The 27,117-nt window shown below is 43.9% G+C and overlaps 1 protein-coding gene across 1 annotated transcript in view; it reads right to left on the bottom strand.

The window, feature by feature from the left end:
- Window positions 1-4,818: 4,818 nt before the first annotated feature.
- LOC141176088 (uncharacterized) overlaps window positions 4,819-27,117 on the bottom strand; it is a 38,315-nt gene continuing 16,016 nt past the window's right edge. Inside the window, exons 2-8 of the mRNA XM_073660078.1 lie at window positions 14,135-14,214; window positions 11,779-11,928; window positions 11,470-11,649; window positions 11,263-11,386; window positions 11,083-11,180; window positions 10,794-10,884; window positions 4,819-6,011 (exon numbers count right to left, since the gene is read on the bottom strand). Coding sequence (XP_073516179.1) covers window positions 5,011-6,011; window positions 10,794-10,884; window positions 11,083-11,180; window positions 11,263-11,386; window positions 11,470-11,649; window positions 11,779-11,871 — 1,587 coding nt within the window. The 5' untranslated portion in view covers window positions 11,872-11,928; window positions 14,135-14,214 and the 3' untranslated portion in view covers window positions 4,819-5,010. The remainder of the gene's footprint in view (window positions 6,012-10,793; window positions 10,885-11,082; window positions 11,181-11,262; window positions 11,387-11,469; window positions 11,650-11,778; window positions 11,929-14,134; window positions 14,215-27,117) is intronic.

Below are 27,117 nucleotides of genomic sequence, written 5' to 3'. Positions count from 1 at the left end.
CAGGTCAAATTTGTAACTGATTACATGGTCTGAGGTATTAAACCAGAAAGTGCTAACTAGCTCCCCATTCTTTATATCTTGGGACATAGTCTTCGATGAGCCCCCATTTATCAAAGTTAAAGGATAAGGCACAAGGTGTACTGTACATCCACATCAATCAGTGGCTTTCTTGGGTCAGCTGTCATCCTGCAGTGTGAGTCATGGATCCAATTGGGCTTTCTCTCGAACAGCCGTCTCAGTTGTCATCAGACCTTGGAAGGATCCATCAAATTGAGGCTCAATGGCTCTTCTGATGTGTCTTTTGACCACCACCCAGTCTTCGGGCTGCAAGGGGTGGCTCCCTTCCACAGAATCTGGATCTAGAAAGGAAGAGTAAACTCGAGAGTATACAGTTATATGAAAAAGTTTGGGCACCCATATTAATCTTAAGCTTAATGTTTTATAAAAATTGGTGTTTTTGCAACAGCTATTTCAGTTTCATATATGTAATAACTGTTGGACACAGTAATGTTTCTGCCTTGAAATGAGATTTATTGTACTAACAGAAAATGTGCAATCTGCATTCAAATAAAATTTGACAGGTGCATAAGTATGGGCACCTCACCAGAAAAGTGACATTAATATTTAGTAGATCCTCCTTTTGCAAAAATAACAGCCTCTAGTCGCTTCCTGTAGATTTTAATGATTTCCTGGATCCTGGATGAAGGTATTTTTCACCATTCCTCTTTACAAAACAATTCCAGTTCAGTTAAGTTTGATGGTCGCCGAGCATGGACAGCCCTCTTCAAATGATCCCACAGATGTTCAATGATATTCAGGTCTGGGACTGGGATGGCCATTCCAGAACATTGTAATTGTTCCTCTGCATGAATGCCTGAGTAGATTTGGAGCGGTGTTTTGGATCATTGTCTTGCTGAAAGATCCATCCCCTGCGTAACTTCAACTTTGTCACTGATTCTTGAACATTATTGTCAAGAATCTGCTGATACGGAGTGGAATCCATGCGTCCCTCAACTTTAACAAGATTCCCGGTGCCGGCATTGGCCACACAGCCCCAAAGCATGATGGAACCTCCACCAAATTTTACTGTGGGTAGCAAGTGTTTTTCTTGGAATGCTGTGTTTTTTTGCCGCCATGCATAACACCTTTTTGTATGACCAAACAACTCAATCTTGGTTTCATCAGTCCACAGGACCTTCTTCCAAAAAGAAATTGGCTTCTCCAAATGTGCTTTTGCATACCTCAGCCGACTCTGTTTGTGGCGTGCTTGCAGAAACGGCTTCTTTCGCATCACTCTCCCATACAGCTTCTCCTTGTGCAAAGTGCGTTGTATAGTTGACCGATGCACAGTGACACCATCTGCAGCAAGTTGATGCTGCAGCTCTCTGGAGGTGGTCTGAGGATTATCCTTGACTGATCTCACCATTCTTCTTCTCTGCCTTTCTGATGTTTTTCTTGGCCTGCCACATCTGGCCTTAACAAGAACTGTCCCTGTGTTCTTCCATTTCCTTACTATGTCTCTCACAGTGGAAACTGACAGGTTAAATCTCTGAGACAGCTTTTTGTATCCTTCCCCTGAACAACTATGTTGAATAATCTTTGTTTTCAGATCATTTGACAGTTGTTTTGAGGAGCCCATGATGCCACTCTTCACAGGAGATTCAAACAGGAGAACAACTTGCAAGTGGCCACTTTAAGTAGCTTTTCTCATGATTGCATACACCTGGCTATGAAGTTCAAAGCTCAATGAGGTTATAAAACCAAAAAAAGTGCTTTAGTAAGTTAGTAAAAAGTAGGTAGGAGTATTTAAAACAAGAAAATGATAAGGGTGCCCATACTTATGCACCTGTCAAATTTTGTTTGAATGCAGATTGCACATTTTCTGTTAGTACAATGAACCTCATTTCAAGGCAGAAACATTACTGTGTCCAACAGTTATTACATATATCAAACTGAAATAGCTGTTGCAAAAACGCCAATTTTTATAAAACATTAAGCTTAAGATTAATAGGGGTGCCCAAACTTTTTCATATAACTGTATGCTAGACAAGCATTTTGTAAGTGAAATATCATAAGAAGACAGCCTATCATGTTGCATCTGGAGCTGCTATGGAAAATACAACCCTAGCCTAGGGGCTGACCCAATAAACACCTCATATAGGCAGAGGCCTGTTTTTTTTGTTGGGAGTGTACCTGATTAAAAAGAGTGCAAGGGGCAAGCATTCTGTCCATGGTCTGCCCGTTTCAGCCATGGCTTTCTAGATTTTGAGTTTCAGGGCCGAATTCAATGTCTCTACACTACCTCTACTCTGTGGATGGTACATAGTATGAAAGGCCTTTTCCACTCCCAGGGCGGACATTATTTCCTGCATTACTTCTCCGGAAAAGTGGCGCCTCTGTCACCGTCTATGGCCTCGGGCACCCCGTATCTGCTGATAAGTTCTAAGATTAGTTTCTTTGCTGTAGCCTTGGCAGTGGCTTTACACATGTGGTACGCCCCGCATGTTTGTCACTTTTTAGACAGCCAAAAATCATGTGGGGATTTCCTACCAGTCACTGTAATGCCGTAGCCACCCTGGTTGTGGCGTTACTGTGATTGACTGGCCGCATAGTGTCATCAGGTCTATATAAGACACTGTATCCCGGAAACAGGCAGAGTAAGGAGAGCTGAAGATGAGAGAGGGACAGAACTGTAGCTGCATAAAGTCAGGGATAAAACCACATTTCTATTTCTTTGAACTACAGGGCTAATTATAATCAAGATTAATACTGCTGTTAGCAGTGCCTCAGGAGAGATTGTGCTGAAGGGATCGTGTAGGACAAGATAGGGTGAATTGTACGTCCTATATGCTTCAACTGATACGAAAAGCCCTTCTCAGGCATAATAGGCATAATTCTCAGGCATAATAATAATATTTTTGCTCTTAATCCTGCAAATTTTTCTGAGCAGGAAATTATTATACACCATTTTAACTAAGGAAGTTGTGTGTCAAAAGCATACAGCCAGACTTGGTTGGATCTCAATATGATCGCTATATTGCTCCTACAGTGAAACCAGTCCATCTGAAGTGGGTAAATTTTCCTGCCATTGTAATACAATGCATTTTTTTCACCAGTGAAATTTTTTATGGTATTTATTGTGCTGCAGTTGTGGCTCAAACACAAAAATAAATTGTTTTCCTGCCATTATAATACTGCAACGTTTTCTCAACAGGGGTATATCATACGTAATTTAAAATGGGCAGGGTGCGGGGTAAGGGACGGGGTAGTGGACATGATGCTGATGGTGAGAGAAAAGGCCGAAGTCATGGGCAAGGTGAAACTGTGGCTGCTGTGGGAGCACAACTAACACACTTATCATGTCAATCTAGCTTCATCTCTTTGTACGTGGGTGTGGCGTGGAACACCACTCTTTTCATGCCAAACCAGAGTGAAAAGGTTGTTAGATTGAGAACAGATAATGCTTCCAATCACTTTGCCAGCGCCACCCTGTCTTCCACACGGTCCAGTCTCAGTAGCTGTGATTTTGGACCACATAATTCTGACCATGATCCTCCTTTCTCCCACCATGCAGAGTGCCTAGAGACAGAGTGTCTGCGCTTGGACACTCCAAAGAGCTGTTCACATGTCCATTTATAGATTCTGGCCTCTCGCTCTGTCCATTTCAAGCGGGACATGAGGAGTTCGCAGGTAGCGATGCATAAATATTTGAGCAGCCACACTCGCAAGAAGACAATGGTGGAAAAAATGCAATTACTATCGCAAGAGGTGGATGATGATGAGACACAATTGCCAACACATGGCGTTTCAATGTCAGCAAGTCAAGAGGAGGACCAGGGTGCAGAAGTGGAAGACAAGATGGTGGATGATGCTGACTGACCCAACCTGGGAAGGTGACATGCAGAGTGAGGACAGCAGTGCACAGGGGAAGGGAGCTGCAGCACCACAACAGCCAGGAAGATGCAGTTGAGTGGACAGAGACACAAGGTGGGCAACTGTTCCCCAGAGTATCAACAAGGGTGAAGTTGACAAGCCAAGAGTTAGGTCTTCCCAAGTCTGGCGCTTTTTTGAAGACAGTCCAGTTAACCCAAAAAAGGCAATTTAGAACATCTACCATGCCAGCATCAGCAGGGCCAGCACAAGTACCAGCCTGACCACCACCAGCATGCTCAGGCTCATCCAAGCGATGCACCAGACTACTTTGGGCCGAACGCCAGGGGCCAAAAGCTGTGTCTGCGGGTGACATCATTGCCTCTTCCCCTGTTGAACATGTACACTAATACCCTGTCCATGATGTTGGTGAAGATGCCTCCCACCCTGCACCTGTCATTGCACACTTGCAAACACCGTCAGCATCCATTTCCATGTCCTTGTCCCAGCGCAGCGTTCAATTGTACCTACCCCAGTCCTTGGAACGCAAGAGTAAATACACAGCCGCTCACCCATAAGCCACAATACTAAATGGCCACATTTCCATACTGCTTGCCCTGGAAATGTTGCCGTTTAGGCTTGTGGAGACGAAAGCTTTTCGCAACCTCATGGCGGTGGCCATCCCCAGCCGCCACTACACAGCCTCACTGCGCATGGGCGGGGAGCCGCTCATCACAGTGCATGCATGGCTCACAGCACAGTAAGCTTTGCTGGCTGGCTATGTTATACTGCGCAAGTGCAACATACTTACTTCAGCGCGAGCTGGGAGCAGAATTCAAATGCGTGAGTGGCACCAGCCCTGATTGAATGCAAGGATCACACCCCTATGACTAAACGAGCAGGTCTGATATAACTATATAAAGTGCTATATACTCATGATATTAGCGCCAATTTTAATGAAAAAAAGAGTGTTACTGATGACATTGACAGGTTCCCTTTAAAAAGATACAATTTCTGGATAAAATATTTTCAACATTCTAAACATGAAAGCGACTTCTCCCCTGTGTGACTTCTCTGATGTTCATTAACAGTTGATTTACAAGTAAAACATTTCCCACATTAAGAATCTAAAAAAGGCTTCTACCCTGTGTGACTGCTCTGGTGACTAAGAAGAGATGATTTCCACAGAAAACATTTTCCACATTCTAAACATGAAAAAGGCTTCTCCCCTGTGTGGGTTCTCCGGTGTCTGGTAAGCTTTGATTTTTCTGCAAATTTTTTTCCACATACTGAACAGGAAAAAGGGTACTCCCCTGTGTGGGTTCTTTGGTGTATAACAAGTTGCTCTTTCCGATTAAAACCTTTCCCGCATTCTGAACATGAAAAAGGCTTCTCCCCTGTGTGAGTTCTCTGATGGGCAATAAGACTTGGTTTCCCTGCAAAGCATTTCTCACATTCTGAACATGAAAATGGCTTCTCCCCTGTGTGAGTTTTTTGATGCTTAACAAGATTCCATTTCTGGTTAAAACATTTTCCACATTCTGAACAGGAAAAAGGATTCGCCCCTGTGTGAATTATCTGATGCTTGATAAGGCTTGGTTTCACTCTAAAACATTTCCCACATTCTGAACATGAAAATGGCTTCTCCCCTGTGTGAGTTCTCTGGTGACTAATAAGGTGTGATTTCTGGTTACAACATTTCCCACATTCTGAACATGAAAATGGCTTCTCCCCTGTGTGAATTCTCTGGTGAGTAACAAGATTTGATTTGTAGTTAAAACATTTCCCACACTTGGAACAAAAAAATCTATTCTCCGATGTGTGAATGTTTTGACGTTTAAGAAAAGACTTTTCGAGGGGAAAACTCTTTCCATATTCTGAACATGAAAATGGCTTCTTTGCTTCAGGAGCAATTTGTTTAATAATGCTTATTTTGTAACTTTGATTTTCCTTAGTAGTCGGTAATGAATCAGAAGACAGGACCTGCTTCAAAGGATCAGATGACAGATCTTTGCTGTGAAGGGATGATGGGATATCTGGAGTAATGGCATTCACTTCAATTGTATCCTGTGGGATCTCAAGATCATTTGATTTCAAAATTGAAGATGTCAGCTGTTCCTTTGATCTCCTGGTACAGTCATCTGCCAAGAAGAAAATAAATTATTTTTAATAAAAAAAAATTGAAATTTATATTTATTAACATTTCTATTTAAACGGTCTGTAGAAAAGGCAAGTTATGTAAACATATTGAATTATTCACCAAGACAATGACAGTTCACAGTCTAATAGAAAACCTCATAGGATGAACCAGTGGAGCGTGGTGTTCAATTGTTTGTTCATTCTGCCTCCCTAATATAAAGGCACCAAACTGTGTTATATAGGCGAACATAATACCAATACAACAACTACTCATCCTGCAAAAAACAATCCCCCACTAAGATCCATTATCTGTCATTGGAAAAATAGGTTTCCATATTATTAGTGGCTCAAAGGCTTTTGAAAAGCAACATGGCTTCCATAAACCAATCCAGCAATATCCGCTCTCCCAAAGTCAGATCTCCCCCTCACTTCTGAGCCTTGCAGTGCGCCCAAACCACATTTAGCCTCCATGTATTTGACATTACTATAGTGAGAAGAGCCCACTTAATTGATGGTGTGTGTCTCCTGGGGCACAATCTGGGCACTATGTGTTGGGTAATGAAACTATATATTTGTAATTTTCACTCTCCATCATCCACAGCGTGCTAATTTCCGGAAAGAGCCTGGGGAGTAAAAATAGTCACTACTCCTATAGATTAATTCACTGAGGGTTATAAAATGTATTCACTTTATGGGGATTTCCACTGCTCTGGTTTTCTGATATTTTATCATATTAGGGCTTCTGTAAATGGTGTGTCCCATCTCCTCTGGGATCTGCTCCTGTGACGTCTGCTTCTCTCAGCAGGAGCCGCCTTATTCATCCTGCAGGTGGCGCTGGTGATGGAGGAGACGTCAGAACCAGAAGCTCTGGGCGGCACAGGCTCTGTCCAGCCACTAAGATTATGGTGCCTGGGACCATTAGTACTATCCAGTCTGGCAGTATGGGTGTGTGTGCTGTCCAGCTGGAGTAATCTGCTCCCTACTTCAGCCAACTGGAAAGCACCACACCCTACTAAAGCTGGAAGCATATTGCCGGAAGCTGCCAGTTACAGCCTTGTTCTCCTCTGGTTCAGTCCTCTGTGCTCAGCTCCCGGCTTGTGTATTTGTTTCCTGTTGTGATCCCGGCCCGTTTACCGACTACTCGTGTCTTCTGATGTTGTATGTTCTCTGCCCTCCTGGTTCTGACCCGGCTACCTGACTATTCTTCTTCCCATCTCACACCACAGAACAGCAGGTAACACCGTGGCCCAAAGAACTACGGAACGCAAGCATCCATTCAGCATCAAACCTGAGGACATTGGTTTTAGTTATATATCAACATTAGTTGCTTTACTGTTATATATTATATAAAAATAACTTTATTTTAGGTTTGTGCATAAATGTTGCTAAGATTTCTACCATTGAGGCAGCATGTCGATATATGGATTATCGCTATGCGATTCTGCGAGTATCACTAAGGAAGATTGTTATGATACTCATCATTGAAGCAGTATGCTCACATATGGACTATCGCCATGCGACTCTGCAAGTGTCACTAAGGAAGATCGCCAAGATACTTACCATCGAAACAGCATGCTGACATGTGGACTATCGCTATGCGATTTTATAAATATTATTTGGGAAGTATCTTTGAAAGGCGGTAAGCTCTATATGTATTCTCCTTAGGTGACAATACAGATTGCTGCTATGCGATTTTACAAATGTCTTTGGGGGAATAATTTTTGAAAATTGAAGGTCACATATATGCCCTTCGCATATTGATATATATAAATTCTCGTGTTATGTGACGATATGGATCGTTGCCACATAATTTTGTAGATATTTGTAAGGGAAGTATGTTTCGAACATGGAGGGCTACATATGTGCCCTTTTTTGTATTTTTGCTGTAACCTATCTTTGTAAGCATCTGCATGGCAATACTTTTTGAGTATGAGTGGTTATATATATGTCCCTCCCATATCGATATTTTATTATTCTTCAGGAGGGATCTACTATCTGCCATCTCCTATGATCATGCTGTCGGTATTAGATATAGCAAGTTTGGAATATTTACCATTAATGACTCAGCCATGTACCTTCTGGCAGTGGTATACTTAATAGGATATACGCCCTCATCTCTATCCCTCTAAGCCATTATAAATCTACCAGAATTATTTATTAAACCTAATCTTTAATTCTTAAATATTTGGAATCATCTGTAGCTTTACCTTAGTGGTGCAGACACACCTCGCACATGTGCTGTTTGTCCCCTGTGGCGCCGCGGGCTGGATTCGTTGCCGGGACGACGGGAGTGATGACATTGTCCTCCCTCCCATTGTTTCCGGCATGCGCTGGCCGGCCGCGCCCTGAGGGGAGTAACAACATGACGAGCGGTGCGCCGATTCGCCAGCCACCCGGACATACTCATTTATATAGTGCCCCTTTTTAAATTCTCCCCACGCCTCCTGACAAAGCCGGAAGGAGAAACGCGCGTCGAGGCGCTTACTTGGACCTCCTACCCGCTCTAGGACACGCCAGCATGTCTTCAGGTATAGCACTTCATATTTAATGTTTGCAATGCTCTGATAACCCATTAGGTGCTTGTGTGCAATTGCGCACAAGTTATCTGTATAATATTCTGCACTGCACCTATCCCTGAAGGAGAACATGTTCCTTTGCTGCCTATCCTATAATCCCAAGTGATTAGGGTTGGGGATCCAATGTGTTCTTATGGGTTTTTATCTGCACACTATTGCTTTAAATAATCCTAGCAATTTATTCTGTCTCACCTTTCATGGGTTTTCTACTTATATGAATATATATTCTCAATAAAAATTTGTTATATGTATAATTAAACTGATCCCACAGTTTTTTTCTGATAAGAGTCCTCTGGCCTCTTCTATCTGACTTTAATAATCATTAAGAACCTCTAGATACTTTTATTACATTACTACTTTTCTGGGGGGTTTCTTGAACTGACTATACATTTCAGATCATAGGACTCTGTCAACTTTTCGTTTTAACACCGTGGCCCAAGCCTAGAGGTCTCGGTGTAAGAACAGATCCATGTAGAGGGGTTAAAGGGTGATAAAGTAATCCCTGGCATCTCGAAAATGGAGTAGATAGCACCAAGCCTGTTTGTGGTAGCCATCATTTGAGCTGCCAGGTGACCATTGTCTGCAAACTATTCCAGCAAGATCTGCATTCAAATAGCTAAATGTCGCTCCTTCCCTTCTTAACCTGCCATGTGCCCAGACAGTAGTGTACAATTGCATACAGAGTATTGCCGGATTCAAGAGAAGTTGGAAAATAATTTGTAAGGTCCATTTGTTTCCTATTAAGTTTGGAATTATTCACAAAGGATATCACCATATAAAGTGACACACGTCAGATTTGAAAAATGGGCCCAGATAGGAACACAAAACTGGCTGCAGGAAGGGATTAAATCAGAGTATTTTGGGCACTAACTACTGTAGTCAAAACTGTGTGTATAGACCATAACACATCTACTGAAATGATCAAACTCAGCACTTCATCAGTAAGTAGTGAGTAACTAGTGGTGAAACCTCTCTGGGGTAATTAGAGTATGGGGCTCGGTGGCTCTTGGGAATCTAAACTATCGTAAGGAACAATATTTTCTGTCAGATGAGTTTCAAAAAGAGAACTTTTTATAATAGTGCAGAGCTGAGGTGTCTTAAATTTGGACCTCTGGGATTTGGAAAAGGCATTATTTTAAAGACCACCAAGGAGTTATATATTCACATAAGTGAGGCAGGCCGATCCCACCACAATCAAACTATCATGCAGAATGAAGTTGTAAAAAAAGAGATAGAATAAAAAATGTTACATCCCCAACAACAAAGTATGTATGAGGGGAGAAATCCAACACTAAACCGGAGTCGCACTCATTTATGGTGGACCATTGGAGCTACTATGAGTCCTGATCAGAAGAGTAGAGAAAGTATTAGCACCCCCATTTCAGGAGAGATTTTGCAGTAATCTGAATTCCTTAGGATTGAAAACATAATGGAATTTATGATGTGGAGTGAATCCATGAAACCAGGGCTGGAGCCAACACATCTCCTGCAGGCGTGAATAAATGTATATTACAGCCATCAGCCACGCACAGCTTAGAGATATATCATGGCACAGGTGTAATGTTTTCTGTATAGTTTATCACAATTATGTTTGAAGTTAGTTGGTTTTAAAAGAAATTGAAAAGTCAGGATAAAGGGAAACTCTGTTGTTATTGTACAGAAATTCACAGTTGGCCTCACTGCACATTTAATGTTGTCGATCATAAAAGCAAAGTTTGGCCAGAAAGACTGGACCTGGTCTTGTAGGGACCATATGAGCACATTCAGCAGCACAGAAGGGAGAAAAGGTAGATTCATCCAATAAGATATCAGGGTTCTAGGAAGCCAACAGCATCATTACCCTCCGCTTTCTCTTACAGGCCCATCATAATATTTTTCTTCAAGTGATTTTTTAACTTGTCAACACATTCTACATACGCTGTAATTTGGCTTTTTAGTTTACAGATCTGGGCAGGTAAGGAGGTAAGGGTCAGCATCTTCTAATCCCAGGGGGTAGGTGGATCCTCCAGATTGTAAATTCTATAAAAAAGGGCTTTCAATACCCAAAGTCATTTGAACAATTTTTTGGTGGATGAGAATGTTATGGGTTGGTAGCAAAATGGTGGTCACACGATTGTGATATGGCCGGACTACACCACCGATAAAGCAGCCACAGCCGGTGACTGAGAAGAATCCATGACTTCTCTGCATTTAGTGGTCACTACTCACCTGGGTAGTCATATGTAGGAATCTCCTCTTTACACCACTCATCACCCCTCACATATGTCTCTGTAGTATTAATATGGGTCACATCTTCACCCTGAAACCAGTATTGTAAAAGTCACAGACACATGGAGAAGTCACATCTATGATCAGCCCTAATCCGGCCATCTTCACCGTTCTCATTACACAAGTAGAAAGCATATAATAATGGTGGATAAAACAAGACTGAGCACAAGACCTTCACAGCCGTCTACACATCATAGGGGAGATCTCATGACACCTTCTCTCCATCTACCTGATGATCCTGAGGAACATTGGGATCTTCCTGTTTACAGTCCTGTGGAAGAAGAGAACGGGGACATCTCTCTGGTGTTGTCCTCTTACTGGATAGATCTGGAGGAACCACATACAGGGACTGAATTCATTCTTTACATACAGATAATATAGGCCATGTGTATTTAGTCCTGTCCATTACCTGGTGATGTGAGGGGCTGGGGAACCTCCATCATGACGTCCTTATACAGATCTTTGTGTCCTTCTAAATATTCCCACTCCTCCATGGAGAAATAGACGGCGACATCCTGACACCTTATAGGAACCTGACACATACAATGATACCGTCACCCCCCCGATCCCTTCATAGCGTCACTGTATAATGTCCCAGCATTCCCAGCAGTGTCACCTCTCCAGTCAGCAGCTCAATCATCTTGTAGGTGAGTTCTAGGATCTTCTGGTCATTCATGTCATCATGCATCAGGGGGTGAGGTGTAGGCCCTGTGATTTGGCTCAGGGGTCTTCCCCATCCCTCAGACACAGGGTCCTGACAGCGCTCACTAGAGGTCTTCTTCACTCCTGTGTAATCCTGGTTATGGAAAGACATATAAATAAATCTCCCTCCAGACATTTCCAGAGTCCTCACCTCTCCAGTTCTGTCCATCTGTTATTCCCATAGATAAGAATGATGTAATGTGACGTCATCAGAATCTCTCACCTCTCCAGTAAGACGGAAGAGGATCTCTAGGGTGAGGTGTAATATCCTCTCCACCATCTTGTCTCTGTCCATATCCATCTTTGATGGGTCCATAAGGAAAATTCTCTTCTATAGAAGATCTTCACTGAGAGGATCTGACATTGTGCGGACCTGAATGAGAAGATGATGAGCCGATGTAACATCATAAAAATCCTGTGTAATAATACAATTACTGGAGATAATAAGGGGAAACCCATGAGGAGACATTATTTTACAGTATTTAGTTTTCTTCTTTACATCTAGTAATAAAACCTTTATATTTTAGGCCACAGACAACAAGCAGTTTCTTCCTCGGAGTCTGCAGCTGAAGACTCTTCTCATAGACTCATCTTCCATAAAGCTAATTCTGGAATCATTTACTGATATTTTAATAATACAAGTACTGGACACAATAAGGGAATTCATATGAGGAGATATATTATTTTATGGCATTTTGCTTTCCTCTTTACGTCTATATATATATATATATATATATAAATCAGTAAATCTGTGTGTTGAGCCCGTTAAATACAAAACCACATTTTTCACAAGGTTTAAGTGAAATTTTGCACGGCCCGTCTTTAACACCAGACTAAAAATATTGCAAACACTAAAACTCAAAATTTCCCCCTTTCATGGGATTTGGCCCTCTGAATTTAGGCTGGAAAGGTATAAAGGAGAAAATGGGTGTCTGTCTGTTGAATGCAAAACTACAGTTTTTGCCCAAAGGATTTTAAAGAATTAGAGCGACAGCGATCAAAGAGTCACTCTTTACAGAAGAAGGAAACGTGAACAGCGAGGATATACTGCAACAATCAGATTTCAAAGGGTTAATCAGTACACAGATAATGAAATAATCAGTGGGTTGTATCTTTGAAAAATGTTTGACGCGCACATTAACGTGAAATATTGCAATTCTTTGGAGTCAAATATACTTGCAAATCAGCTAACAAAGGCAGTGATATGGCAGTGTTTCCGTTACACAAACAAAAATGGGGAGGTATATAAGTAGTAACGAATCCATGTGGTGATTACTCAATTTTGCCATCTATGAAAAACATCCGACTGTAGTTCATCTCAGAGTCCATCTTGAAAATGGACAAGTTTATTTCACTACCAATAATTTAAAAGAAAGAGCGGCTCGACCACCTAATACAACATTAACAGCTTTCTTTCTCCCGTGTCAAGCAGATCCATTTGCGAGAACTTTATTATATTCAGAAGTTCCAAAAATATTATACATGGAATAAGTTGAGAAAAGTATTTTGCAAAAGGAAACAAGGTGCAAGGGTCCAAGGATGGGACGGAAGTTGCAGTGATGCTCTTGGACGCGTGTATACACTTCATCCAAACAACGCAGAGTGTTACCACCTACGTTTACTGCGTCACACTGTCCGCGGGCCAGAGTCTTTCACAGATTTAAAAACAGTTGGTGGTGAGCTGTGTCAATCTTACAGGGAGGCATGCCAAAAGCGTGGTCTGATCGAAGATTATCAACACTGGGACATGACATTGCAGAAAATGTCCCTCACTCACTTTCCACCTCAACTTCGAAACCTGTTCGCTATAATAATTACAACCTGTGCACCTTTCAATCCCCGAGCTCTTTGGGAAAAACACAAAGAATATCTTAGCGAAGATATTCTGAGAGTGCACAGGAGAGTTAATCCGGATTTAGGCTTAAATTTCACTGCCGACATATTCACCAAAGTCCTCTTGACGCCAGAAGAAAGGTGCAAGTGTATCAATAGTAAAACTCTAATAGAATTTGGTTTACGAGCACCAGTTCGACCATCCTTTGATGTTATGGGCTGTGATATTCTGCAAAACAAAAGCTATGATTTGGAAAGGTTGAAAGAATTTGTCACATTGAATAAGCCTCATTTGGTTGATGACCAAAGATCGGCGTATTTGGCAATTACAGATCCGATTTCAAGTGGAAATGGGAGACTGTTTTTCCTTGATGGACCAGGAGGTATCGGTAAAATATTCTTAATTAATTTCCTGCTCACAGAAATTCGCTCAAACAATAACATTGCTCTGGCCGATGCTTCATCTGGAATTGCGGCCACTCTTAAAGATGGAGGGCGCACGGCTCATTCAGTACTAGGATTGCCCTTGAATCTAGTGCTGTTGGAAACTCTTGGCTGTAATATCACTAAAGGCTCAGGGAAAGCTAAAGAATTACAGATTTGCAAATTAATTGTCTGGGAGGAATGTACCATGGCGCACAAGAAAGCTGTTGAGGCCCTCGATCGCACCTTGAAAGATCTGCAGGGATCCAATCGCTTAATGGGGGAAATTGTACTTTTTACAGGTGACTTCTGCCAAACGTTACCTGTTCTTAAGGGAGCAACGCCAGCAGACGAGCTGAATGCCTGTTTAATATCTTCTCATCTATGGAGACATATGCAAAACCTACAAGGAACAAAGTGATCATAAACCCTGCTGTAACTAAATAAGTAAAAAAGCAAAAGTGCATTTAAATAACATAGGGTCCTTAGTGAACACAGTTTTTGATCAAAAAAGCATAACAGACATCCCACCATGGCAAGGTGACCCTTTTCAGGATGGAGACATATTCAGAAGCTTCTCTGACTACTAATATGTGGGTTCACTTGATGGAAAATTCTACTGCAGACGAATTTACACCCCACGTACTATGCCTCAGAAACGACAGGTTCCCTACAGATTCCACTACCGGCTTAATCTCCTTCCCGGAAGACTTTTGCAAAATGACGTCCTCAGTACTGGAGGTTATTAACCAAGTTTTTCCTGATATTTGTCACAATTTTAACAATCATCAGTCGCTTTGTGAACGCGTAATCCTATAAAACTATAGTGTCAGCTCCATAAACCTACAAATACAGAAGAGACGGCCGGTCCAGAGACCACATACATGTCCACTGATTCAGTCATGGATGGTGAACAAGCCGTAATGTCCCCATTGGGGTTCCTGAATTGTGTGGAGCCTCCTGGATGTCACCGCATAGACTCACTATAAAGAAAGGCGCCCCGATAATGACCCAACCAAAGGGAGTGTAATGTATTATGTCCTATAGAAACTGCAGAGAAATAATGCTGCGATTCCAGGATTATTCTAGAGGGAATCGGCTGCGATATCCCCTGTACAATATATATCTAGTATTAATGCTCCAGTAATGGGGTCTCCACATACCTCCACCTGCAGAGCCGCCACCACATATATGGCTGCTCTGTGCGCACAGGAGCTGTGATGAGGTCACAGGAGGGGAGGAGTCAGGGGTCACATGATCAGGGACCTCAGTGGATGCAAGGACTCTGCTGTGCTGGTTGTCATGGTGCTGGATGAGCTGAAGTTTATGTGTGGGGTCAGGAGGGGTTTACAGTGTGGATGTAGCAGAGCCGCGTGTGTACGAGGTGTACGGAGCAGAGCCGCGTGTGTACGAGGTGTACGGAGCAGAGCCGTGTGTGTACGAGGTGTACGGAGCGGAGCCGTGTGTGTACAAGGTGTACGGAGCAGAGCCGCGTGTGTACAAGGTGTACGGAGCAGAGCCGCGTGTGTACGAGGTGTACGGAGCAGAGCCGCGTGTGTACGAGGTGTACGGAGCAGAGCCGCGTGTGTACGAGGTGTACGGAGCAGAGCCGTGTGTGTACGAGGTGTACGGAGCAGAGCCGAGTGTGTACGAGGTGTACGGAGCAGAGCCGCGTGTGTACGAGGTGTACGGAGCAGAGCCGCGTGTGTACGAGGTGTACGGAGCAGAGCCGTGTGTGTACGAGGTGTACGGAGCAGAGCCGCGTGTGTATGAGGTGTACGGAGCAGAGCCGTGTGTGTACGAGGTGTACGGAGCGGAGCCGCGTGTGTACGAGGTGTACGGAGCAGAGCCGAGTGTGTACGAGGTGTACGGAGCGGAGCCGCGTGTGTACGAGGTGTACGGAGCGGAGCCGCGTGTGTACGAGGTGTACGGAGCAGAGCCGAGTGTGTACGAGGTGTACGGAGCGGAGCCGCGTGTGTACGAGGTGTACGGAGTGGAGCCGCGCGTGTACGAGGCGTACGGAGCGGAGCCGCGCGTGTACGAGGCGTACGGAGCGGAACCGCTTGTGTACGAGGTGTACTGAGTTGAGCCGTGTGTGTACGAGGTGTACGGAGCGGAGCCGCGCGTGTACGAGGTGTACGGAGCGGAGCCGCGTGTGTACGAGGTGTACGGAGCGGAGCCGCGCGTGTACGAGGTGTACGGAGCGGAGCCGCGTGTGTACGAGGTGTACGGAGCGGAGCCGTGTGTGTACGAGGTGTACGGAGCAGAGCCGTGTGTGTACGAGGTGTACGGAGCAGAGCCGCGTGTGTACGAGGTGTACGGAGCAGAGCCGCGCGTGTACGAGGTGTACGGAGCGGAGCCGCGTGTGTACAGAGCGGGACCTCGTGTGTACGAGGTGTACGGAGCGGAGCCGCGTGTGTACGAGGCGTACGGAGCGGAGCCGCATGTGTACAAGGCGTACGGAGCGGAGCCGCGCGTGTACGAGGCGTACGGAGCGGAGCCGCGCGTGTACGAGGCGTACGGAGCGGAGCCGCGCGTGTACGAGGCGTACGGAGCGGAGCCGCGCGTGTACGAGGCTTACGGAGCGGAGCCGCCCGTGTACGAGGCGTACGGAGCGGAGCCTCGTGTGTACGAGGTGTACGGAGCAGAACCTCGTGTACGAGGTGTACGGAGTGGAGCCGCGTGTGTACGAGGTGTACGGAGCGGAACCTCGTGTGTACGAGGCGTACGGAGCGGAGCCGCGTGTGTACGAGGCGTACGGAGCGGAGCCGCGCGTGTACGAGGCGTACGGAGCGGAGCCGCGCGTGTACGAGGCGTACGGAGCGGAGCCGCGCGTGTACGAAGCGTACGGAGCGGAGCCGCGCGTGTACGAGGCGTACGGAGCGGAGCCGCCCGTGTACGAGGCGTACGGAGCGGAGCCGCCCGTGTACGAGGCGTACGGAGAGGAGCCGCGCGTGTACGAGGCGTACGGAGCGGAACCTCATGTGTACGAGGCGTACGGAGCGGAGCCGCGTGTGTACGAGGCGTACGGAGCGGAGCCGCATGTGTACGAGGCGTACGGAGCGGAGCCGCGCGTGTACGAAGCATACGGAGTGGAGCCGCGCGTGTACGAAGCGTACGGAGCGGAGCCGCGCGTGTACGAGGCGTACGGAGCGGAGCCGCCCGTGTATGAGGCGTACGGAGCGGAGCTGCCCGTCTACGAGGCGTACGGAGAGGAGCCGCGCGTGTACGAGGCGTACGGAGCGGAGCCGCGCGTGTACGAGGCGTACGAAGCGGAGCCGCGCGTGTACGAGGCGTACGGAGAGGAACCGCGCGTGTACGAGGCGTACGGAGCGGAGCCGCGCGTGTACGAGGCGTACGGAGCGGAGCCGCGCGTGTACGAGGAGTACGGAGAGGAGCCGCGCGTGTACGAGGCGTACGGAGAGGAGCCGTGTGTGTACGAGGCGTATGGAGCGAAGCCGCGCGTGTAAGAGGTGAGCGGAGCCGCGCGTGTACGAGGCGTACCGAGCGGAGCCGCGTTTCCCTTCAGGAAAGTTGTGGATGCTCCGGGAAAGTTGTGGACACTCCAGGAAAGCTGTGGACTGCTCTTGTAAGGGCAGGAGTCATGGGGCATGTAGGGTTACGGTACTGACCTATATGGCAGAATAGAGCTAATTTCTCCGGTCTCTACCCTTCCCAGACCTGAAGAGGATTCTGTCCTTTGTTTGCCTTGGATGAGGAGGAACTTCCTATTCACTCAGTGGATCTGAATTTTGGGTGAGAGATTTCCAATTTTATTTTCCACCCTGATTTGTTGACTGTAAAAAAATACTTCTTTCTGTATTTTTTCCTATTGAGGACTTCTTATCAGATGTGATTAATCAAAGACTATATTCTTATGAAAAAAATGTATAGATTTATTCTTGGATTGTCCATTAAAAAGAATGATTGCAGTAATTATATATAATAGTTAAATGGTTACAGAGTGATTGTCCATTTGCCCATAATTAGCTTAATAGTTGAGATTCACCCATCTTTCCCTGGGATCCTGAATGGTAGATTGTCTGTCTGTGTCCAGCACGTGTGTCAGTATGACACCATGTGTCCGTTGGACCTACATCAGCAGCTGTTTCACACACAGACCCTCGTTCAGTGTCCTGTGGAATGGCCAGCACCCCCCTGTCTCTAACATAGGCTTTTATAGGCCCCCCCATAGCACCTGTTCTTCTGTATATGGCACTGAACTAAAAATACACAAATAGCGCATGTCATCTAGAAACCCTAGCACGATGGCTGATTCAATCTTATGCAATGTATGGTGCAGAATTCAGAATAAAATGAATATCCGTAATTAGTATTTAACATTGACATTTCCTCCTATACTTCGTATGCATTATATGTGACCACTGTCATTTTCAGGCATTTGTATGACGTTTTTCGTACAGGTCTATCTCCATTTACAGATATATTGTCCACCACTATAGCGCTCTGTTCATTTAAATCTATATTTATGAGAAACAGGTGTTCTTATTTTTATACTACTGTAGTCGTTTTTATACACTTTAATCAAAAGTTATGTTTTATTATTGTTCTTACCTTGCTGCTATCTACCTCAAGCAAGTTATTGGTAGATTTGGAAAGAATAAAGGATGTGGGTGTGGGGCGTGTAAGGCCATTAATGTAGGCAAGTCCTTCTATAACAAAGACATGGAAGAAAAATATGTCATCAGATCATTCATAAATTGCAGAAGTAAAGGGGTCATCTATAAAGCCACATGTGTCTGTGGTTTGGAATATGAAGGACTTTTTTTTATAGAAGGACTTGCTCGTGTGCGTGCTGTTATTTTGAGTCATGCGTTCCGGCAGTATGCCGATCATTGATGCACCGGAAATGACGCGTCGCGATGTCACGTTGCAGAATAATGCGTTCCAATAAGAGGAAATGACGTTGTGGTGTTCAGAAATGAAGGGTTTTGCTTGGTACTTTTGAATTATTTAAGGGGGACCGGGAAACAGGTCACTATTACACAGGAGGAGACTTGAAGACCTACATAACTGAATGGCTTAATTCCCTGGTGAATCCCACACAGGGAAGAAAAGTTTCATGAAAATAAGGACACCCTTACCTGGTTCCTTAACAGGATGATAGTTAGACATTTGTCTTTGCTCCCATTCATGTGGATCTGAAAAGGATCTGATGCCTGAGAATTAACTACTAGAATTGGGGGGAGACCTTTCCTTTTTTCTCATGTATATGAGGGCATGTGGGACATGTTGTTTGGATCGGTATATCTACCCATTGTGTTCAGAGGCGTTGCTTGAGATTTGTTAATGTATATGTAATACCTCTCTGTGCTGTGACATTCACACCTGCCCACCTGTGGTTTATATCTATATCTATCTATCTATCTATCTATCTATCTATCTATCTATCTATCTATCTATCTATATATATATATATATATATCTTGTTTGTGTCTCTATTTTAATTCTGATATTTTAATGAATTAAATCAAATGCTATCTTCTAATTTATATCCTTTGTATAAACCTATATTATATTCATCTGGGAAAGTACCTTTTCTGTTTTCTACCTTTACAAACTGATTACGCTATTGCTTGATCACATTATAAGTGACCTGCTTTATCTCCCTCTTCACAATATTGCGTCCTGGGAAACATCTTCTTCCTTCCTGCAGCGGCAATGTTCCCTGATCCAGCAGGTCCTGAGCTGGTTTCAGCCTGTTTTGAGCAGCCGGCGTTGGATCTGTAATCATCGCAATCTCTATCTCCCAATTCCTGAAACACCAAATGATCCTGCTGCTTAGTCCGGGATTCAGCTGCTGAGATTTCTGTTATATATATTCCTCTAAGGTCGGCCTTCATGGCTTCCCATACATAGAAAATAGAAGTTGTATTTTTATTAATCACAAGATTCTCCTTTAGTTTCCCATCAATTTTCCCCTTAAGGTCTATAACTTGCAACCAAAAGGGGTTAATTTCCCTGTGGGTCTGTACTGCATTGGGAGATTAAGCTTAGGGAGACACAGAGGAGAATGATGGGATAGCGCTCTGGGCAGGAGCTGATGTCAGATATAAGACCCGGCATCCGTTCATTTCCAAGAGACAAATCCATTCTCCACAAAGAGGAGAATGTGGACGAGAAGCAGGAGTGTTGGTATACATTAGGACGACCGGCTCTCCAAAGATCAATTACAGCTGTCTCCTTAAGTAAGTGACCAAAAGGAGTACAATTGCCTTTTACCCTCTTAGCTTCATGTCTCCCTCTATCCCAGAGAGAGTCCGGTATATTATTAATGTCCCCTATTATAATATAGGGGGTGTGCGAGAAACCATCAATAATAGAGAGAATTTTGTGTATGATTCTACTGGAATATGGTGGTGGTATGTAGATAGAGATTAGTAATAGAGACTTAGTAATAACTTACAGAACAAACATCCGTACTGACCCTCTGTATCTATTTTTCACTATAAGACCCTCACATTGTGCACTAGGGTGTACTAATATACTGACTCCCCGAGAGTATGGAGAGCGCGTGGAGTGATAGTCGCCTGTAACCACTTCTCGTTTAGTAGGTGAAGTTTTTGAAGAGGTAAGATGTGCTTCTTGCAGGAAAATCAAAGCAAGTTTTTCCATCTGAAGATACTGAAAGATCACCTGTCTTTTAAAACTAGAAGAAAGACCCCTTACATTCCCGCTATTGCCACGGACCCCGCCATATATAATCAAATAGATAAACGAAGGCTCAGTCACTGTTGAATGTATGGGAGAATCCCACCTACAACTTAAGTCTCCTTGGAGGATGATTCAACCCCACTTAGACATAAAACAGTGATATAATCATAATAGAACCTGAAGAAAACAACATTTGTAAAGAACTGTCCAACAAGCAGCAACACACTTCTTCCCATATACTCACAGATCATCGTGTTTCTGAAGAATTGGGGTTTGTACCACAGGATCTTCAACTTGTAACATCCCGAATTTGATCCCGGTGTATTTGCCTCTCATTCATATCAACCCAGTGAAGGACTTCTTTTGAATAAAGCCCACCCTTAATTTGGCAGGGAATATCATTGACTATAGAACGTGCAGATCTCTCAGATGTTTTTTGATATCAAGTAATCTGGCTCTTTGTTTCTGTACTTCTATAGAGTAATCTGGAAAGATTGAGATTTTGGATCCATTAATTATTAGATCTGGGTGATCCCTTGCCTGCCGCAGGATAATATCTCTGTTCTGATAGTGTAATGTTTTAGCCAGCACAGGTCTTTGTGGAAGCCCAGGAGGAAGAGGACGGGTTGGCGCCCTATGAGCTCATTCTACAGCCTATAGGGGGTTAAGGTTTCAGGCCCAATTTTTAATTTCCTCCAGTTTTCAAAGAATTCAATAGGAGAGGAGCCTTCTATTTTTTTTCAGGCACATCAATAAGTGGTATATTATTGCATCTTGATCTATTTTCAGGGTCATCTGCTTTGCCAGCAGTGCAGATATTTGCTGTTCTACAAGCCTGTTTTCCTTGCTCATATCGGCTATCTGATCCTCAGGGGCGCTGACTCTGCCTTCCACTGCCCCTGCTGTTTTGTATTCTCTGCAGTTTGCGACGTATATCTGCTATCTCATCTTTAAGACCACCAAACTGTACATTCAAAACAGAGAGGATTTACATGTATGTCATCTTGGTGAAGATTAGGCTGTGGGGCAGTGAGTACTGTGCCACATGCAGTTTCGCTGACTTTTCACCCCTTCAGTAATGCAGCTGCTTCTCCCATCTCCTCTTCACCCCACTCCTCTGCTCCAGAGCCTATGGACAACTACGGGGTAGCTGCTATAAGAAGGTCACCGTCACCTGCTGAGACCTGTGTTTCTGTGCAGGCAAATCACTCCAGCCTGACCACCACTATCCTCCTCCTTGTCTCCCCTGCTCAATCTGTCTCCAGCGACAACCGTGGTGTCATCTTGGAGCTGAGAGCCGCTTCTCCCGCAGTCTTTCTGTGGCTTTCCCTGGTCATTTTTTTTTCCTGGAGCAAAGTACCTCCACACTCAGCAAGATATGACACAGTTCTCTATATTTTCCATCTATTGGGAGGGCACTATATGGAGATTGCTTATTATATATAAATACGAAAAAAAACTACAAAAAACTAAGTCTCTTTATTACTCACAGGATACTAAGGCTGGAACGCTATTAGCCAATAGAGTAAAAACCCAAGCGATTAAAGCTAAAATTCCCTTTCTCAAGAAAAGCCTGAATCAATCATAACTGTTCATAACTCCATTCCCATAGGTGGAGAAGAGTGAATATTCATTCTCTTTAGTAGCAGGCACACGTGTTCAACGAGCAGCAGCAGCCAGCTACAGCTACTGCCTGTGCCCCGCTCCTCCGCCGCCGTCCCCCCCTCCACAGTCAAAATGTATTATCCGAGCTATAAGATACACCCCCCACTTTCCTCCAAAACTTTGGAGGAAAAAAGTGTGTCTTATAGTCCAAAAAATATGGTACCTTTTAGGTACAGTGCAAAGGTCAGAAGGGAAGAAGCACCATATTGAAGTTCAGATTTTGTTGTACTGGTTTGAGGGTACCATGTCACTTTGGCAGAGCCGGTGAAGTGCCAGAACAGCAGACCCATCCCCATAAGAGACCCCATTTTACAAACTAAACTTATTAATGAATTCCTCTAGGGGTGCAATGATCAAATTGACACCACAGGTGGGTCACAGAATTTATACCATTGGGCAGTGAAAAAAAAAAAATTACATTTTTACCACCAAAATTTAGTGTTAGCCCCAGATTTTACATTTTCACAAGGGGAAATGGCAAAAATGGCACCAAAATTTGTCCCACAATTTCTGCTGAATGTAGAAATACCCCATATGTGGCTGTACAGTACTGCTTAGCCATACCGAGACTCGGGAGGGGCGGATCGCTATTTTCCTACTGGAGCACAGATTTTCCTAGAATAGTTTGCGGACTCCATATACAGAGCCCCTTACTGCTAGAAAAGCAGAATCCCCTCTCAAATTACCCTATTTTGGAAATGATAACCCCTTTTGGGAATTTATCTACAGGTGTAGTGACGATTTTGACTCAATGGGTGTTTTCCAGAAACAAGCAGCAGTGGATGTTGCTGAATGAAAACTGCAAACTGCCATTGTATTCCCCAGTACGGTGTAGCGCCCATACATTGTGCCCAGCTCGTGCTTCTGGAGACATGCACCCTTAAATTAGGCGGGTTGTCATCACTACAGAAATGACAAACATACAGTTATATGAAAAAGTTTGGGCACCCCTATTAATCTTAAGCTTAATGTTTTATAAAAATTGGTGTTTTTGCAACAGCTATTTCAGTTTGATATATGTAATAACTGTTGGACACAGTAATGTTTCTGCCTTGAAATGAGGTTTATTGTACTAACAGAAAATGTGCAATCTGCATTCAAACAAAATTTGACAGGTGCATAAGTATGGGCACCCTTATCATTTTCTTGTTTTAAATACTCCTACCTACTTTTTACTGACTTACTAAAGCACTTTTTTTGGTTTTGTAACCTCATTGAGCTTTGAACTTCATAGCCAGGTGTATGCAATCATGAGAAAAGCTACTTAAAGTGGCCACTTGCAAGTTGTTCTCCTGTTTGAATCTCCTCTGAAGAGTGGCATCATAGGTTCTGTCAAATGATCTGAAAACAAAGATTATTCAACATAGTTGTTCAGGGGAAGGATACAAAAAGCTGTCTCAGAGATTTAACCTGTCAGTTTCCACTGTGAGGAACATAGTAAGGAAATGGAAGAACACAGGGATAGTTCTTGTTAAGGCCAGAAGTGGCAGGCCAAGAAAAACATCAGAAAGGCAGAAAAGAAGAATGGTGAGATCAGTCAAGGACAATCCTCAGACCACCTCCAGAGAGCTGCAGCATCAACTTGCTCCAGATGGTTTCACTGTGCATCGGTCAACTATACAACGCACTTTGCACAAGGAGAAGCTGTATGGGAGAGTGATGCGAAAGAAGCCGTTTCTGCAAGCACGCCACAAACAGAGTCGGCTGAGGTATGCAAAAGCACATTTGGAGAAGCCAATTTCTTTTTGGAAGAAGGTCCTGTTGACTGATGAAACCAAGATTGAGTTGTTTGGTCATACAAAAAGGTGTTATGCATGGCGGCAAAAAGACACAGCATTCCAAGAAAAACACTTGCTACCCACAGTAAAATTTGGTGGAGGTTCCATCATGCTTTGGGGCTGTGTGGCCAATGCCGGCACCGGGAATCTTGTTAAAGTTGAGGGACGCATGGATTCCACTCAGTATCAGCAGATTCTTGACAATAATGTTCAAGAATCAGTGACAAAGTTGAAGTTACGCAGGGGATGGATCTTTCAGCAAGACAATGATCCAAAACACCGCTCCAAATCTACTCAGGCATTCATGCAGAGGAACAATTACAATGTTCTGGAATGGCCATCCCAGTCCCCGGACCTGAATATCATTAAACATCTGTGGGATCATTTGAAGAGGGCTGTCCATGCTCGGCGACCATCAAACTTAACTGAACTGGAATTGTTTTGTAAAGAGGAATGGTCAAAAATACCTTCATCCAGGATCCAGGAAATCATTAAAAGCTGCAGGAAGCGACTAGAGGCTGTTATTTTTGCAAAAGGAGGATCTACTAAATATTAATGTCACTTTTCTGGTGAGGTGCCCATACTTATGCACCTGTCAAATTTTGTTTGAATGCAGATTGCACATTTTCTGTTAGTACAATAAACCTCATTTCAAGGCAGAAACATTACTGTGTCCAACAGTTATTACATATATCAAACTGAAATAGCTGTTGCAAAAGCACCAATTTTTATAAAACATTAAGCTTAAGATTAATAGGGGTGCCCAAACTTATTCATATAACTGTATAGATGCTAAATGTGGTTTAGGCACACTGGGGCTCAGAAGGGAGGTGAGTACTTGGATTTGGGAGCGCAGAATTTACTGAATTTCCTTTGGGGGGGCGAGGAGCCATAGCGCTCTTCCAGAGCCTTTGTACTACCAATAACGTGGAAGCCTCCTATATTTCCATTGACAGATGACGGACCTGAGTAGGGACTCGCTTTTTTATGGATTGATTTGAAGCATTTTTTGGGAACATTTTACATAACATTTGGGATCACATTTATCCTGCGCTCTACGCTGAGCCCTTATATTGGGGTTTCCATGTAAATCTCCGAGAGACATGATTCAAATGAAACCCAGAGGGACCCATTAACTAAAAGGAGGCAGCAGAGTTACTCTGAACTCAGTCTGGCCTCAGTTCAGTGGTGTCCTTTTTTTCAGAAGTGCACAAAACTGTGGCAGACTTCGCTTTTATGCACACCTAAAAAGACGGACACCGCCGGATCACAGGCCGAACGGTGTCCACAGTGCCTCCTTCTGCCTCATTGTAGGGAATCTTCTGCATGGGGTTCTGTTTGAATCACGTATTTCAGAGATCTACACAGAAACCCTGGGTGTAACTCTGCGTGCTCAGCACAGAGTGCAGGATAGATGTGTACGGAGCCTTACTGAGATCTTTGGGAGGCAGAATGAACAAATCAGCAGCAGCAGTGTACTGTCACACACTAAAAGACGCTATTTATTGTAAAAACTAGTTTTTTTATCGCCATATTTTGAGAACTATAATTTTTCCATATTTCTGCTAGCAGAGTAATGTAAGGGCTTGTTTTTTGCGGGACAAACTGACGTATTTATTGGTACCATTTTCGTACACATGACATTTTTGATCACTTTCTATTCCGATTTTTGGGTGGCAGAATGAACGAAAAACAGCAATTCAGGAGTTGTTTTTTTTAAGCCATTCAGAGTGTGGTAAAATTAATAAGGCAGCTTTTTCTTCGGGTCGGTACGATTACAGTGATACCACATTTATGATACCATCTTTTTTTTTGCTTTGACGCTTTTACCCAATGATACAAACTATTTTATAGATAAAATAATTATTTTTGCATCACTTTATCCTGAGAGCTGTAACTTTTTTATTTTTAGGCTAAGGGAGCTGTATCACGGCTTATTTTGCCAGACAAGATGATGTTTTCAGCGATACCATTTTTCTTTACATTCGTCTTTTTAATGGCGTTTTAATCCACTTTTTCTTGATCGCAGCATTTAGGGGTTAAAGTACTGGGAGTGGTGTGGGCACTGCTCTTGTCACTGAGTGCCGGGTGTCAGCTGTCAGAATTAGTTGACACCCGGCGGCGATCATGCGCGCACAGTACCTACCGACCTGAACGTATGGATACATCCAAGGTCGTAAAGGGTTAAGAACCATCTGAGATAGACTTAGACACTAACAAAAAAAGAAGAATATCAGTTACACTAACTAAAACCACAGATAGACTAAACAAAAAAGAAAAAACAACCTTAAAGACAAGGAAGACAAATAAGAGGTCAATTATGTGACCTACTCAACCTGAGAGGCAGAAAACAGGATCTCAGTGGAGAGTATTTTGTCGATGCCGAGATAGGCCAAATACATGCCTAGGTCACCTCAGCCGTCTTTTCCTTTTTTCTGGAAGGGACGGTTTGCCAGTCATTCTCCCTGCCTCGTGGGTTCAAATTTTCCTCTTGAGGATGATCTGGGATGTTGAGGTCCCTTCGTCTCAGTAGGTCTCTACCCTCTTCGTATGTTGTGATGGAGTGCCAGGCATTGCTGTGGTTAATGAGGAGATATAAGGGGAAGCCCCATCTGTAAATGATCGAGTTCTCCCGGAGACTAAAGGTAATGGGGACAGATTCCTGCAAAAGCGAAGGCTAGTAGAGGACACATCAGAGAAAATCTTCACTTGGTTGAAGGTTTTGGGGAGTTACCCTTTCCTTCTTGAGCAGAAGAGCAGGTACTCTTTAACATGAAAGAAGTGGATTCTGGTTAGGACATCCCGTGGAGCAGTCTCTGGAAGGTGTTTAGGGCACGGGACCCTAAGGCTTTGTCAATAATCATATCATGGCTGGAGCAGTCTGGTTATCATACCTGGGTAATGGGACAGTGCTAAATAAGGGCACGGGCTGCCAGTGCACTGCAGTCAAGGGGCAATCTTCTTCAGCTTCCAAGTCATGCCCCCCTCACTGTCAAATTTTAATTCAGAAAGTCAAAATCATTAAGAAATGGCTCATTTCATAACTAAACCTGACAACTTTTGAAAATATGTAAAACAATGTTACATGATCTGAAAGATCCTTGAGCTAGTCGGGTGGAAGGTCCTTCAGCTGCTCACTCAGGACAGGCAACCTCTGATGGTCCCGGTTCCTTCCTTTCCTGCACTGC

Source organism: Phyllobates terribilis, unplaced genomic scaffold (assembly GCF_046119375.1).
Source record: "Phyllobates terribilis strain yellow unplaced genomic scaffold, ASM4611937v1 Scaffold_17__1_contigs__length_24005725, whole genome shotgun sequence".
Lineage (NCBI taxonomy): Eukaryota > Metazoa > Chordata > Amphibia > Anura > Dendrobatidae > Phyllobates > Phyllobates terribilis.
The sequence above is the reverse complement of the archived record's forward strand: the minus strand, read 5'-3'. Positions and strand labels throughout refer to the sequence as shown.